Source organism: Achroia grisella, unplaced genomic scaffold, assembly GCF_030625045.1.
Source record: "Achroia grisella isolate CSIRO2021 unplaced genomic scaffold, CSIRO_AGI_Agris_v1 utg241, whole genome shotgun sequence".
Taxonomy (NCBI): Eukaryota; Metazoa; Arthropoda; class Insecta; order Lepidoptera; family Pyralidae; genus Achroia; species Achroia grisella.
Window position 1 is genome coordinate 4,939,963 of NW_026712734.1, and position 15,696 is coordinate 4,955,658.

General features: G+C 35.4%; 1 protein-coding gene across 1 annotated transcript; it reads right to left on the bottom strand.

Annotated features, from left to right (window-relative positions):
• Window positions 1-7,456: 7,456 nt before the first annotated feature.
• On the bottom strand, window positions 7,457-13,033 carry LOC131842667 (phospholipid scramblase family member 5-like). Its single transcript, XM_059191237.1, has 6 exons — window positions 12,938-13,033; window positions 11,844-11,921; window positions 10,618-10,781; window positions 9,536-9,789; window positions 8,666-8,801; window positions 7,457-7,563 (listed from the first exon to the last, which is right to left on the bottom strand). Exons 1-6 carry the CDS (start codon window positions 13,031-13,033, stop codon window positions 7,467-7,469), a joined length of 825 nt encoding a protein of 274 aa, XP_059047220.1. The 3' UTR covers window positions 7,457-7,466.
• Between the last annotated feature and the right edge of the window lie 2,663 nt (window positions 13,034-15,696).

Here is a 15,696-nt window from a genome sequence, read left to right on the forward strand (position 1 = left end):
ACACGCTAGTTTCTTGCTCGTTCCTGTGATGAGACAGCTTTCCGAATGAGCGGTAGATTGAAAAAAATGTGATGACTAATCAAAAGTGCTTCAATGTAAGTTTATTTGAATAAATGATTTTCTATTCTATTCTATTCTATATTCTAAATAGCGATCTCTTACAGACAACTTGGTGTTGACAGAAAGTATTTCCTTAGACAGAGAAGGTAGGAGGCGCACACTAGAACTTATATTTGCATGAAATTTTACAACTGGTGGGTCGGGTACTTCCTCTATTTTGTATTCTATATATTATTTTTATATTATTATTCTGTTCTATAATAATAACCCAGGATAATTCACACAGATATTGGCCTGAGTTATTATTCTAGTTATATGTTCCTGCATTACATAGTTTAAAACAAAGTCGCTGTCGCTGTCTGTCCGTCCCTATGTATGCTTAAATCTTTAAAACTACGCAACGGATTTTGAAGCGTTTTTTTTAATGGAGTGATTCAAGAGGAAGGTTTATATATATAACACATGTACACCCGTGCGATACCGGTGCGAGTAGCTAGTGCAAAATAATTATTATTAACTGATATAATTAATTAATGATTATTGATATAAAGGTCGGATTACTCTAATGCTGTTGGCCGCAGCTGCATTAGAGTAGTCCGAGAAAACCTTTATATCAATAATTATTAATCAATTATATCAGTTAATAATTATTATTATTAATAAGCTGATGGTAAGTGGTCACCGTCGCTATATACATAAACAGCACGGCAGACATAATGACGTCCTTCATGCGTTGAGAAGAATTCAATTCACCACTATCTTCATACCCATGATGTTATAAGAGTTGAGTAAAAGAGCATAGAAAATCACATAAAGGAGGGAAAATTCTAAATTAAACTCGTTTAATTAGTGTGCTATGGTCCTACTGTTAGCGGGAAGACCCGACGTGTATATCGCGTTGATAATGTTTCCCCCTTAGCATGGATGCATGTGCAGCTAAATGTTAATAAACGCAAATAAAATTAATTATGTAATATTATGTTATCTGTGGTTTAATATAAACCTATCCATTTTATTACAGTATATTATTTAAATGCTCAGTACATTAGTTTGCAAGTATATTGTTACTAGCCTACCATGCCGGCTATGCACATATTATTTTCTATATTTATTATAAACAAATTTGAAGGATTGGTTGATTTTATTATTTGAAATTTGTATTATTCAACATACATGTTAACTATCCGGAAGAAGTTCTCGAAACTACAACAGTGAAAACCGAATCAAAATCTGTTGCGTTATTTAAAAGAAGTAAGAGGACAGACAGACAAAAAAAGTGATTTTGCTTCATACATTTGGGGATTATCTATTTATTTATATTTTGCTAAATAAATTCTTAAAAGTAATGTTTGCATGTAATCAATTCATAGACTAATCTATACTAAGACTATAATCTTATCACATTATGTAAGTGATATAAATTAACATTAATTAAGTAGTAAGAAATAAATATTTTACATGTATCTCTCTTTATTAGTTAAGTTGCAATGTAAAAACTAACAATACGCAATCAATCACACAATATTAACGCCATTTTGACACTCAAAGCTGCAATTTTATTTAATAAAGCACAGAAATCTATTTTAACAAAAAACTACGATATCTAAAAAAGAAAATCCGTTATGGTGTAAAAAAACTCTAAATCATTTTCTAAAAAGCCATTGTTGCCAGTTTCTTTAAACCCTTGCTTTTTCCGAACACGCGACATGCGCGCGCCGATGTTTTATTAAAAAAAAAGTGCGCACAAAAAACTTTAATTCGCTAAAGTACGTACCAGTGACCTACATACACCCCATGTTATTTTTTCCAAAAATCTGTAAAAGCACCCTTTTATTAGATTTGCTCGTCTATCGCGTAATTGAATTCAATCCTTTGGAAAAGGGTTTTGCTAAAATACCCGTTATTAAGTTTTTTTTATCTGTGCCCGCGCGTCGAATTCTCTACAACTTCAAATGTCATTGTTGGGCGCCAAAAATTATACGTTCTGTCAAAATTTCGCGCCATTTACGTTCGCCCAACATCTGCCGAGACGAAAAAACTTAAACACAATGCAAATAGGGGTGGGACGCGTGCAGGACATTAATTTTTAGGGGAAATCGACATTTTTGATGTAGAAGAGAAAACGCATTTAAAATATAACGAAATGTGTCCCCTCATTTTAATAATGCGAAGTGTTTCGAGCGAATACAAACAACACTGTGATTGTGTTTAAATTCACATTCGCCTAACGATCCTTGTATTTTATTGTCGTCAATGTAGTAATAATTTTATAATATTAATTTATGTGGGTATGTTGCACGGTTTGTGTTGCTTTAGTATATAGAATTACCTCATTAAATAAAATCAGTTCGAGAATGATCTGACGTTTTACTACATGGTGACAGCGGTGTTCTTACGAAAAATAACATTATTATACTCTAAAAGTACTGATATTTTATACTTTAAAGCGTAATTTTGTAAAAAATAAGTTCAGTAAGTGAAGTGTTATAATAATCATGGAACACGCACGACCACCATCGGAATTAGTACTTGAAGGTGGTCCGGCTGCAAGGTCCGACGCGTGGCGAAAATGGTCTAAACAATTTATGGTGTTTATGAAGGCCTCTGGAGTTTATAAAGAGAGTACGGATGTCAAATCAAGTTTACTGGTGAATTTGATTGGATCCGACGGGTACGACATATACACAACATTTAAATACGATAAAAATGAAAATCAGGAGGACTTTGATATTCTCATAAATAAATTTAACGAACATTTTGGTATGAAAAAGAACACCACTATGGCTAGATTCAAATTTTTCACGAGAAACCAAGAGAGAGGTGAAACTATAGATGAGTATGTGACCGCTCTGAAGCTTCTTACGCAGTCGTGTGAATTCGAACATCTGGAGGAAGGTCTCATACGTGACCGAATCGTGTGTGGTGTGACCGACAGCAAGCTGCGTGACCGTCTACTTAGAGAAGACGATCTCGACCTGGGACGTGCCGTGAAAATCTGTCAAGCTAGTGAGATGACCGCGGAGGAACAACGTCAGATAGAAAACGCCAAGTGTGGGACCGAAGCGGGCACATCGTCGGCTGTGGACGTAGTATATGGAGCACGAACGGAGCAACAATGGGGAGCCAGCAGGTACCCGCGCGGCGGCCGCCAGGCGAGGCGAGGCCGCGGGCGGCTGGGCGCGCCTGTTGCGGACGGCGCGGCGGCGGCGGCTCGCGGGTGTGCGGCCTGTGGCTCGGCGCGCTGTCAAGGAGGCTCACAGTGCTCCGCCAAAAGTGTTAAGTGTTTTTCGTGTCATGAAATAGGCCATTTCAAACGGATGTGTCCGGGTAAGCGTTATAAAAATAAAATATATCATATAAAAGAAAGTGCTAGTGATAGTGACGACGAACTATATTACGTTTCTACACTGGACGGAAATTCTGGCAATAAGAACTGTAAGTGGTACGAAACCTTGTCATTAGTTAGTAATAATAGTAAACAAGTATTCAAATTAGACACAGGGTCGGATTTAAACGTCATGTCAATTAAAACTTTTTTAAATTTGGGTTTGAATACTTCATGTCTGTCTCCTGACAAAACTAAAGCACAGTCTTTTTGTGGTAATTATATTCCTATCATCGGGTCTTGCTATATCGACTGGATTTATAAAAATCGTAAATACAATCTTTATTTTATAATCTCTGATCAAAATTGTCAGAGTGTATTGGGCAAAAATGCTTGTGATGAATTAGGTTTAGTAAGACGAATATTTGCCATAAATATAGACGATTATGATGATCTTTTTCAAGGTGTAAAGTTACCAGGTAAGTACAGTATTATCACAGAAATAGGAGCACAACCAGTAGTGTGTCCAGTGAGAAAAATACCTTTAGGTGTCAAGGATAAATTATTTTTAGAATTAGAACGAATGGAGAAGCTGGGGTGATTAGAAAGGTAGCACATCTGCTATAGTTGTAGTGGCGAAAAAAGATGGCAGCATTCGCTTGTGCCTAGATCCTCGATCACTAAACCGCGTAGTACACCGCGCGCATTATCCCCTTCCGACTGTTACAGAGATAGCTGCGAAATTGAAAGGAGCACGATTTTTTAGTAAACTGGATGCTCGTTCTGGTTTCTGGATGGTTCAGCTAGATAACCGAAGCGCAGACCTATGTACGTTTGGAACGCCTTTTGGCAGATACCAATTTTTGCGTTTACCGTATGGTATCAACTGCGCTTCGGAAGTGTTTCATGCAAAGGTACGGGAGCTCTTAGAGGACCTCGTAGGCGTGGACTCATTCGTAGATGACATTATAGTCTGGGGATCTGATAAGACACAGCATGATGAACGGTTAAAAATGTTACTAGATAGGGCACGTCAAGTTGGTATAAAATTTAACAGAGCTAAATGTGAATTCTGTGTACCACAAGTTACTTACTTAGGACACAAGTTTAATTCAGAAGGTATGCATGTAGACAATAATAAGTTAAAAGCAATTAAGGACATGCCTAAGCCACAGGATCGGAAGTCATTAGAACGTTTTCTTGGAATGATAAATTATCTTTCAAAATTTATACCTAATTATTCTCAGGTAGCCTCCCCGTTACGTCAATTATTAAAAAAAGACACAGTATGGCAGTGGGACTCCATACACGACGCGGCTGTACAGCGATTAAAAGAATTAGTGTGCGGTGCGCCTGTGCTAGCTTTATACTCGTTGACAGAACCGGTCGTGTTATCAGTGGACGCAAGTTCGTGCGCGCTCGGCGCAGTGTTGCTTCAGGGAGGCCGTCCGGTCGAGTTCGCCTCCTCAACGCTCACCGAAACACAGAGTCGCTATGCACAGATAGAAAAAGAGTTGTTGGCGATAGTATATGCTTTAGAACGGTTTCACCAATATATTTTTGGCAGAAAAAATGTAGTAGTCGAAACAGATCACAAACCTTTAGAAGCCTTATTTAATAAATCTTTGAATTCTGTTCCGGCTCGGTTACAACGGATGATGCTTCGCGCACAAGCATATAATTTTAAAGTCATTTATAAACCGGGCAAATATATGCATATCGCCGATGCATTGTCGCGAGCGCCGTTAAGCGAATTAATGAAAGATCATATATCAGACGAAATAACAGAACAGTCTTGTTTTTTAATACAAAATATTCGATTCAGTGACAGTAAAATAAGAGCTGTGCGCGATGCTACTGAGAAAGATGATGAATGTAAGTCAATAATACGATACATAATGAGGGGATGGCCGAGTAATAAATTTGATGTAGACGAACTAGTTCGTAGTCAGTGGTCATATAACGAAAGTTTCGAATATATAGACGGTATAATTTTTAAAGACAACCTGGTGTATATACCGCGTAGTTTGCGCGCGGAAATGATTCAGCGGGTGCACGACGGTCACATGGGAATCGACCGGTGCAAGCGGCACGCGCGCGACGTGATGTTTTGGCCGGGCATGTCTCGCGACGTGGAGCGCGCCGTGCGCCGGTGCGCGGCGTGCGTCGAGCGCGCCCACCGCCCGCCGCGGGAGCCGCTCGTGCCGCACAACATACCGGACCTGCCCTGGGCCAAAGTCGGCTCAGACTTATTCCAATGCGGTAAAAAATATTTTCTTTTACTCGTCGATTATTTTTCAAACTTCATAGAAGTAAGTCCGCTGACTAGTATCAATAGTAAAGCTGTAATTCTCGCAATGAAAGATCACTTCTCTAGGCACGGGATACCGCAGGAACTCGTAACTGATAACGGTCCGGCGTATGCTTCAAAAGAATTCAAAATGTTTAGTGAAAGTTGGGATTTCGACCACACTACTACTTCACCTAATTATCCTCAATCGAACGGTCGTAGTGAACGTAGTGTACAGATTATTAAAAATATTCTCATTAAATCCATGAAGTCGGGTACAGATTTTTATTTGGGTCTTCTTAATTTTAGAGCGACTCCACGAGATGGTATAGACGCTCCATCACAATTATTAATGGGACGAAGGCTAAATACCAGGTTACCGTCGCACATTTGTAAGTTGTATCCGTTTCGTGATAATACGAATCAATATAAAACTATTATAAGTAAGCAGAATAATAATAAACAATACTACGACAAACATGCACGCGATTTACCCGAATTACGGCCGGGGAATCTGTTATAATGATAGATGGATACGGAAACGACCGAAAAAGGGCACGAGTGGATGCACGATCATCACAACCGCGATCGTATTTTGTTAGTGATGACTCGGGTAGGCGTTACAGGCGAAATAGGCGACACCTGATACAGGTTGCAAAAACTGAAATGGGCAAAAGTGATAATCTAGAAGGAGACGAGGAAAGATGGTCAAGTGCGGAGAGTGAGGGTGACGAATGTTATTCATATCAAAAGGTAGATAAAAATACAGCAAATACAGAACAAGATCTTGTAAAAAACCATTTGTCTAATTGTAAAAACCAGAAGCGTACCCCCAGACAGGCGGCAGCCGTAGCTAAGCATGAAATAAAAAAAATGTATAATTAAGTAGTAAGTATTGGAATTAAAATTTTAATACATATACAATAAATTACGATGATTCAGTGTTGCTTAAAATTATAAGATTATTTAAAAGTGTTATTCTAAAAGTTCAATGATATAAAAAATGAATTGCTTAGTTGTATTGTAAGTATACATATATCACCTGTATGTAAGTGTTATAGATAATATTTATTACGATATTAGAATCTTGAAAGTGGCATGTTGAATATATATATGTATAAAATAATATTAATAACCTATTTCAGATTTAGAAATAGTGCTTATTCATGAATATATTACGTTATTACTTTAAGGGATACATGTAGTAATAATTTTATAATATTAATTTATGTGGGTATGTTGCACGGTTTGTGTTGCTTTAGTATATAGAATTACCTCATTAAATAAAATCAGTTCGAGAATGATCTGACGTTTTACTACAGTCAAGTTTTTATTATTTCTGAGAGTTTACGGCCATGCAAAATGATATCGAATCACAGCAGTAATGATCGTTTTACTGACTTTCATACAAATTATCTTCAAAGCAAATAAGTATCTATTTACCTAAGATTAATTATAATTAATTTGTCTATGGTATTTACATACAATGTGTATGTAAATACCATAGACTAAGTCATTTCAAATGAAAATTAATTGTCACATAAATAAAAAGTATAATCATTTTTTTACTGAACAATCCTAGTATTGGATATAATTAATTTTAATTATATTTTTTAGAGAATATTTATTTTACTACCTATTAGTACAATAGTTTATGGTTCATACACGTAGTTAGAAAAGATCTTTGTGAGGAAACAGTGGCAAAGAATGGCTGAGGTTTTAAAAACATGTGTGCAGTACTAGTGATAATAAAAAACGTTAATATTACATATTTACTCAAGTATATTAACATCAAACATCGTAATACATGTAGTCCATAAGCAAAGTTGCAGCCAAAAGTAACGCTTTCTGCTCTACAGTGAGATCTTTATCAAAGGCCACTCCGAACCTGGAAATAAAAAAACTCCTAAACCATACTGATTATAATTTCGCCATGTCCAAAACATTTTGTTACTAGATTGTTTGATATTCGAATAACATTTTTAAAATTAATAAGTTACAATCAATATTTTATACAATTACTAGTAGACCTGGCCATGCGTTGCTGTTGCTAAGGTTCTTGAATAAAATATTGCGACTATAAATTAAGATGTAAGCTATCCTCTATCTTTTAAGTTAAATCAAATTGCACACAATGTGCAAAACAAATTTGCAATCGGTTCAGTAGTTTAGGAGTCCATTGCGGATAAACTACGTGATATGTAATTTTTATATATAAAGATGGTAAGTAAAAAAAATCTACTATCACTTTGAAATATATTTTATTTACCCTTTGTACATATGATTGTACTTAATCTACACAAATAAATATAATTGAATATTCTGTTCGTAATATCAATTAACAGCTTTTCACTATATGCTCATGAAAGTATATACGATACTTACATAAAAAAATATGAAAATTTGTTTTCGTCTGTCTGTCGTTTGTTCTTGCTAATGTCTAAAATGACTGGACCGATTTTGGCGGGACTTTCAATCGCAGGTAGCTAATTTTTGGAGGAGTAACATACTACTTTTATTTTAGAAATGTTATTTATTTTAATAATAAAACTTAAATTCCACTTGGATAAATAGAAGAACTAATTCTTAATCTAAAGAGAATTGCTGACATCCTAACACCTACCTACAGAAATAGACACCATAGGCATATAGATTCTAGCTTTCAATAAGACGAAGAATAATCTAGAATAATGTATTTAATGCAACTATATCAATAAACCATTCCGTACATTACTTTTTAAAATTATGTTTAATACTAAAGCATCAAGAATTTATTTTACTTTTAGCATAACACTACTTAGTTCTCTAAGAAACTGTTGTATAAGAGATCTAACATCTTAGTGCTTTGGCAACGCATGAGTATCACGGATGTCACATGATAACGTGATGTCCACAGTGCTGTCCACATATGTAGGTGACGGTTATCACTTACCATCAGATGGGCTGTCAATTTATTTACCATTACCAATTACATATATAAAGAACGGTACCTGTCCGTAACTGGTGCTAAGAATAATGCATGTGTTAAACCCTGCCAGCGCTTGCAGGTGCCACCAATGGTAGTCCCATCAGGTCTGGTGATGTCGAACTGCACGTCTTTGAATAAACTCAGGGTCATGTATGGACCTGCATAAACGGTCATCCATGTATGAATTTAACGAGTTCTACTACACAACGGAATGTTCATCAGAATTGTATGACATGATACCTACGGCTATCTTTTACTATCGCACCGCTCGCCATCGATAGGGAAGTCACCCCTACACGCTGAAACCTAAATGGTCTCAGACAGTGCGGTTTCATAGAGACTTCTTCCCGTGTAAAAGTTTCTTAAGGATCGTTTTATTGAGGCTACCATAGTGTTCAGTAACCGTTTATCATCAGATGGCCGTATGCTTGTTTGCCATAAATGTAGTATATAAAAGCTGAGGGAATTGATAAGGTTAAAATACAAGATAAGGGGCAGAATATCTTAGTAGACGTGATGTTGGTGAAAAATGGCGACCCATCAAATGAGTCGTCGGTAACCATGGAGGTGTCCATGGGTAACTGACGGCCGGCTTTTTAACGACGGTTTAATTTTACCAACATCAAGCGAATTGTCACTATGTTGCCCACCTTTTAAGAAGGAATAAGCTCTTTTCTTGAAGTTTTCAACATGGTATCGATTTGGAAATGCCTTTGCTGGATCAGGGAATTGCCACTATGGTGTTTGCCTTTTAAGAAGGAATAAGTTCTTTTCTTGAAGATTTCAATATCGTATAGGTTGTCCCATTACTGGATCATCCACAATGTGGTTATCACTTAATATCAGTTGGGTCGTCAATTTGATTACCATTCACTGTAGAAATGTAACAAACCTCGTATCCAAAACAAATGAAATCCGTCACTATCTTTAACGAGGTACAAAGGTCTGATTGCAGTCCACTGTTGCTCTATAGTTCCTATAGAACATCCGGGCGGCGCGAACACTTCGATACGTTGGAGTTGGCATGGTAAAACCCTGGCAGTGCAGGCGTAAGGTCTGGTTATCCTCATAACCTCTGCACCTTCTCCATCAGTGACCCTGAGCTGCAGTGGTCGGAGACCGTAGAGGAAGTACCCGACCCACCAACTGTAAAATTTCATGCAAATATAAGTTCTAGTGTGCGCCTCCTACCTTCTCTGTCTAAGGAAATACTTTCTGTCAACACCAAGTTGTCTGTAAGAGATCGCTATTTAGAATATAGAATAGAATAGAATAGAATAGAAAATCATTTATTCAAATAAACTTAATTTAAGCACTTTTGAATAGTCAACATATTTTTTTATCTACCGCTCGTTCGGTTAGCGATAAGACCGCCTTTTCTAAAACACTTTTAATATGCTTTTATTGTTGTTTATTTATCTGTGTGCAATAAGGAGCTATTATTAAAAAATCATGTTATTTTATAGCACAGGGGACAAATGAGTTTGCGGCTCACGTGCTGGGAACTTATTGCCGCCGCTCAAGAGCACTCGCAACATCAGGGGAATTTCAAGTGAGTTGCCGGCCTTTTAAGAAGGAATACGCTGATATGGTTTGACTGATGGTAAGAGACTAATTTAAACGACAAACATGATGTCCACCTAACGTATAGCCTATTTCCTTCAAAATAGAGTTTTATTTCCTTTTAATAAAATACATTTTTATGATTTACTAGCTGTGTCTACGGTTTAGCAGCGTGAAATTTATAGCCCATATGTTATTCTGATGTATAAGCTATATTACTGTAAAGTTTCATCAATATCCGTTCAGTAGTTTTTGCATAAACTTTCGCGTTTATAATATTAGTAAGACGTAAAAGCTATCTCAGACAAGCAAGCATATGCAAGACAACTGTACTACATAACATACATAGTTTACTGCAGTCTAAGTTTTGATAGTCAGTTTAATTCTTTAACTATAAATAAGAAAATAAACCTATTCTCTTCCTCGACGGTGTAAACGAGTTCTTTTTCGGGTGTTCTTATATAAAACCTGTTCTTCTTGCCCCTCAGGAATAAGACAGTCTTCACTCGGAGACGCTTGGTGATGAAGAGTCGGTCTACTGAAGATAACTCGTGGAGTAGATGTGGCGTTGGGACCTGATATATTATTTATATTTTTTTTACACATCTCCCTTTTTGGTACGAATTACCACGGCGGTACGAATTACCCCCGTGGTAATTCGTACCAACACGCGGGCCTTAGCCAAACGTGGATGAGTTTAAAAGTTTTATGAGGATGATAAAAGTGATGACGAAAGAAATTTCCTTACAATGCGGCATTTGTAGAGAATGACGTTTTTTGTAATAGGTCTATTGTAGAGGAGGGGATTCGCAACGTGTCTAGGTGTTTGCTAAGACTTGGTATAATTCCTGTGGATGACAGAACTATTGGTACTATATGGATGGTGTGTGCTTTCCATTGTTTTTTTAATTATAGTATATGTATCACAAAATGGTTGCATCTTGAAATCTACAAGTTCTATGCATTACCTATAAAGTTCTTATGCAAGTAATTTTAATGAAATATCTAATTTAATATTGTTTTATAACTGTTCTAATAATTATTATTTTAATATTATTGTTATATTTAGCGAGGAAGTGTATATTAACCCTAACTTTATTTATAATCTGTGTCAATGTTGCATATGATTAATCTGTGCAGGATACCGACATGTAATACTTTCTTTTGAGGGGAAGGAGATTGTTAGTAATATGGACTCATAACCCATGACCATATTACTAGCAAAGTACCATGTCAGGTTGACCACCACGCGATTCTCCCTGGAAATCATCATGATAAATTCCTGGTGAATTTGTCACAATGGGCTAACTGACCTGACCTCATGTTCATCTTATCATCCTCCACTGGTGCCTCGCCAGTGTAAACCATTAGCGCAGGCGGGTGCACCATTCCATTATCATCTATAAAAAAAACTTTCTCTTTCTTATGTTCTCTCTCTCTTGTGTAAAATCCTTGTACTGTGCGACATGTTTTGTTGCTTTGTTTCTACTAAATAAATTCTGTACGTGAATTATATAAAACTGCGTATCTTTTAACTGCTAACAACAACAATTATTAATGTTGCAATTATCTGGAGTGAATTGAAATATGCATATATTAAGCTATGGTGAAAACATTTTGTTACATTATTTACATACTAGTATTCCGTCTTCGGTTTTGCTGCCAGCCTTGATTTTATTTTGCGGGATGTCTTGATTTGTATCCGGTACTTTTACCTGTTACATTCACTTCTATTAATTTTATTTCGTTATTATCTAATTTAATTAATTCGTAAATAAAAATTTTATAAGTGTGACTGTCTGTTAGGTTTTTTTGGCTAAACTTTTTAGCGAGTATTTATTAATCTTAAATTTATGACAGACTAGCTGACCCAGATATTTTTTTTTAATTATAGTCTGTCTTTTCCTGATAAATTACCAACTAACATAAAAATGCAAAATTTTAGACTTTTTAAATCTAGACTTTATAATTGGTTATTAGAAAATTGTTTTTATAGTATTAAGGATTTTTTTGACATGTAAAATATTGTTAGTTTTGAGATATTTTAATATATAAACAATTTAATTTAATTATTAGAAATATTTTAAAAATTAATTCAATTTATAAAACTAAGCAGGCTGAATACATTGAAAGAATATTCATATTGTAAGACCTACTTGTAACATTGTATTCTGCAAATAAATAAATAAATGTATAAGCTATATTATTGTAATGTTTAATCAAAATCCGTTCAGTAGTTTTTTTGTGAAAGAGTAACAAACATCCATACTCAAGAACTTTTGCGTTTATAACAATCACTAACATGTATAATTTAATACTACAAAGCGACTATAACATTTCATATATTTGTTTATTTAATTAAATTTGTATAATTAACATTAACTTTATGGATTTAGAAGTACTTATTTATTTCGTTAATACCATATTACCGTACCGTAGTGCAGTTTTATGACTGCCTTGGTGGTCTAGCGCTTTAGCAGACCTTTTTACTTTCGATGGTCGCGGGTTCAATTCTTAGTAGGGTGCATACAAATGTTTTAGCGAGTATAATTGTTTGTATCGGTCTGTCTATGTATATTATGTATGTATTTACAAAAAAAACTAAGTATTTATATCAGTTGTCTAGTACCCATAACACAAGCTCTGCTTTGCTTTCACACAGCGGACAGGATGGCGCTGTGTGAAATGTCCAGGGGTTATTAATATATTACAAACGAAATGTCCAACTTACATCTGAGATCTGGGGCACTGTGTCCACATCAGGTATAACTGGTTTCATTAGATCCGGAAACAGATTCGGGCCGAAAGGTATCGTAGCAGAGTGCATCGTAATCATTACTCAACTCGCCAAAGTGATATTAAGTAATTAAATCATATTTTATTTTCTATAATATTTATTTATATTTATAAATTAATAAATTAACAGTTAATAATATAATACTTTTGCAGCTAATACGTGCATAATTTCAATTATTTTGACAATTATATCGAAGTGACGGAAAGAGATCATATCTCATTGTAAATAAGGAGTTTGCAATAGACTTTACCATAGACTTATACCAAAGCTACTGGCGGTTAAATTTCAGTTAAGTTGCAATAAAAAATATAGCCTGTATGTTATTCTGATGCATCAATAGTTTCCGACAAGTGAGAATTCACTTGCCGGAAATCGAAACAATTGAGGAAGAAGTATGAGGAATAGTGTCAAAACATTGTTCGATGTAACCTCCAATGACGTAAGTCGAAGACTGTATTAGAATTGTAAGCATTTCTGACGAGAAGTTTCATTAAACGGGCAGTTGGTTGTAGAATAGAATAGAATAGAAAATCATTTATTCAAATAAACTTACATTGAAGCACTTTTGAATAGTCATTACATTTTTTTATCTACCGCTCGTTCGGAAAGCTGTCTCATCAGAAGAAGAACGAGCAAGAAACTTGCGTGTTGCTCTTTTAAATAATTTTATTAAAGAATTTAAAAAATATATACCTTGAATATATTTTTTTAATTCTTACATTATTTAGGGTCTGTTATTGTATAAAAATTGTAGATATTTTAGTTAATGTCCATTCCCCACGTTATTTCGACCATAAAATAAAATTATGCGAACATGATACGAATCCATGCAAATGGCGCATTATTATTACAAATGGGGGACTTCATTTAAATTTGTGAAAAAACTAGGAAACTGTATCGCTTTTATCAATCGGTGCAACAATGCGCGCGCGCACAATGCACCGTGGGGTGACAACGAGCACCAAATCCAGACGGGACATCTATTGACAGATCTAATTTAACCGGCAGTAAGAAATGTTACGTGTATCATTGGTATATTTATTTAAGATAAACATATATTATATGTATGGTAAACAATATTTACCATACAGATTATGATATTTACTAAATATTATACAATAATTACAATCTGAGCTCTCAATGCGCCAAGAGATAACGAACAAAACTTAGGTATATACATTTTTAATAAAATACCTAAGAGAATAAACCTTACTGATGACATTAGACATTTTAAATTTATTTTGAAGAAATATTTATTGGACAAGAATTATTATAGCATAAATGAATTTCTGGATGACGACGATTTGTACGCGTAATTGCAGAAGACAGTGAAACTTCTATCTATTTCTTAAGACCTTTGTAACCTGTACTTCACAAATAAAGTATTTGAATTTGAATTTTAATAAAAAATCAACTGTTAATACTCTGATATTACTATCCCATTATAAAGTTTAGTATGTAGTGTGTAATGAAATATGTAATTTAAAAAAAATATTATTGTTTGTGTACTAAATAAACTTATTTTCTTTCTTTCTTTCCTTTGTACATTATAATATTACCACATTGCATTTGTGGTGTTATATAAAGAAACTTGTAGACATCCTGTTCGCCACGCAATATATGGTCACAATACCTTTTAATGTGCGCACGCGCCATCCCGCGCAGATATTTTATGCAAAAACGCAAATTTCGTTCGAAATTTGAAACGGTCCATTGTTGCCAGTTTGAATGAATAAAAATAATCGCGTTTTTGGGGAGGAAATGCATCAATTGCACAGGTCCTGCTAAGTTTAGTAAAATAATTGGTTCGCATGACTTTCTGTCGATATAATGTCTTATCGATATCGATATATAATAAGAGATGTCTTATGCCGCGGGTGAAGACGTGGGGCTGTGTCTAACGTGCCGATATTATGGCAATAACGATTTATATTTTTATTATTTCAAGTTTGACGCGGTCATCATTTATACTAATAATCAGTAAAAATCGCGGATCTTACCACGTTTTATTTTTAGCGAGTTTCCGATATTTCGGCCGTTGTTTATTCGTGATCATGTCGAAATTTCGGGAACTCAATAACAATAAAACGTGGTAAAATCCTGTGATTTTTATTAATGTACGTATGTGTAACTAATATATTATGAGATATAAGAAGATTTAAATAACAAATAACTGTACACTTACCTCTCATGACGTATCGACTACGTTGCACTGGCCGTGGTCACGAGTTAACTAAAGTAACGACATAAATGTCGCTAGGTGTCAGCAGTTTCTTCAACTACCGTCACTAGTCACTATCATTTGTTCCTCGTTTGAATTGGATGGGGGATTAGAGAATCTTTTTTTTTATAACACAGGGACAAACGAGCATGCGGCTCACCTGATGGTAAGTGATTACTGCCGCCCATGAGCACCCGCAACACCAGGGGACTTGCAAGTACGTTGTCGGCATTTTAAAAAGGAATAAGCTCTTTTCTTGAAGGTTTCAATATCGTATCGGTTCGGAAATACCATTGCTGGAAGGTGATTCCACAATGCGGTTGTGCGAGGCAAAAAGTTTCTATAAAACCGCACTGTGGAAGACCGCCATTCATCCAAATGATCAGGATGGTATTTCAGTTTATGGCGGGTGGTACGGTGGTGAAACTCAGCGGTTATTAATCCGAACAATTCCTCAGAACACTCCCCGTGA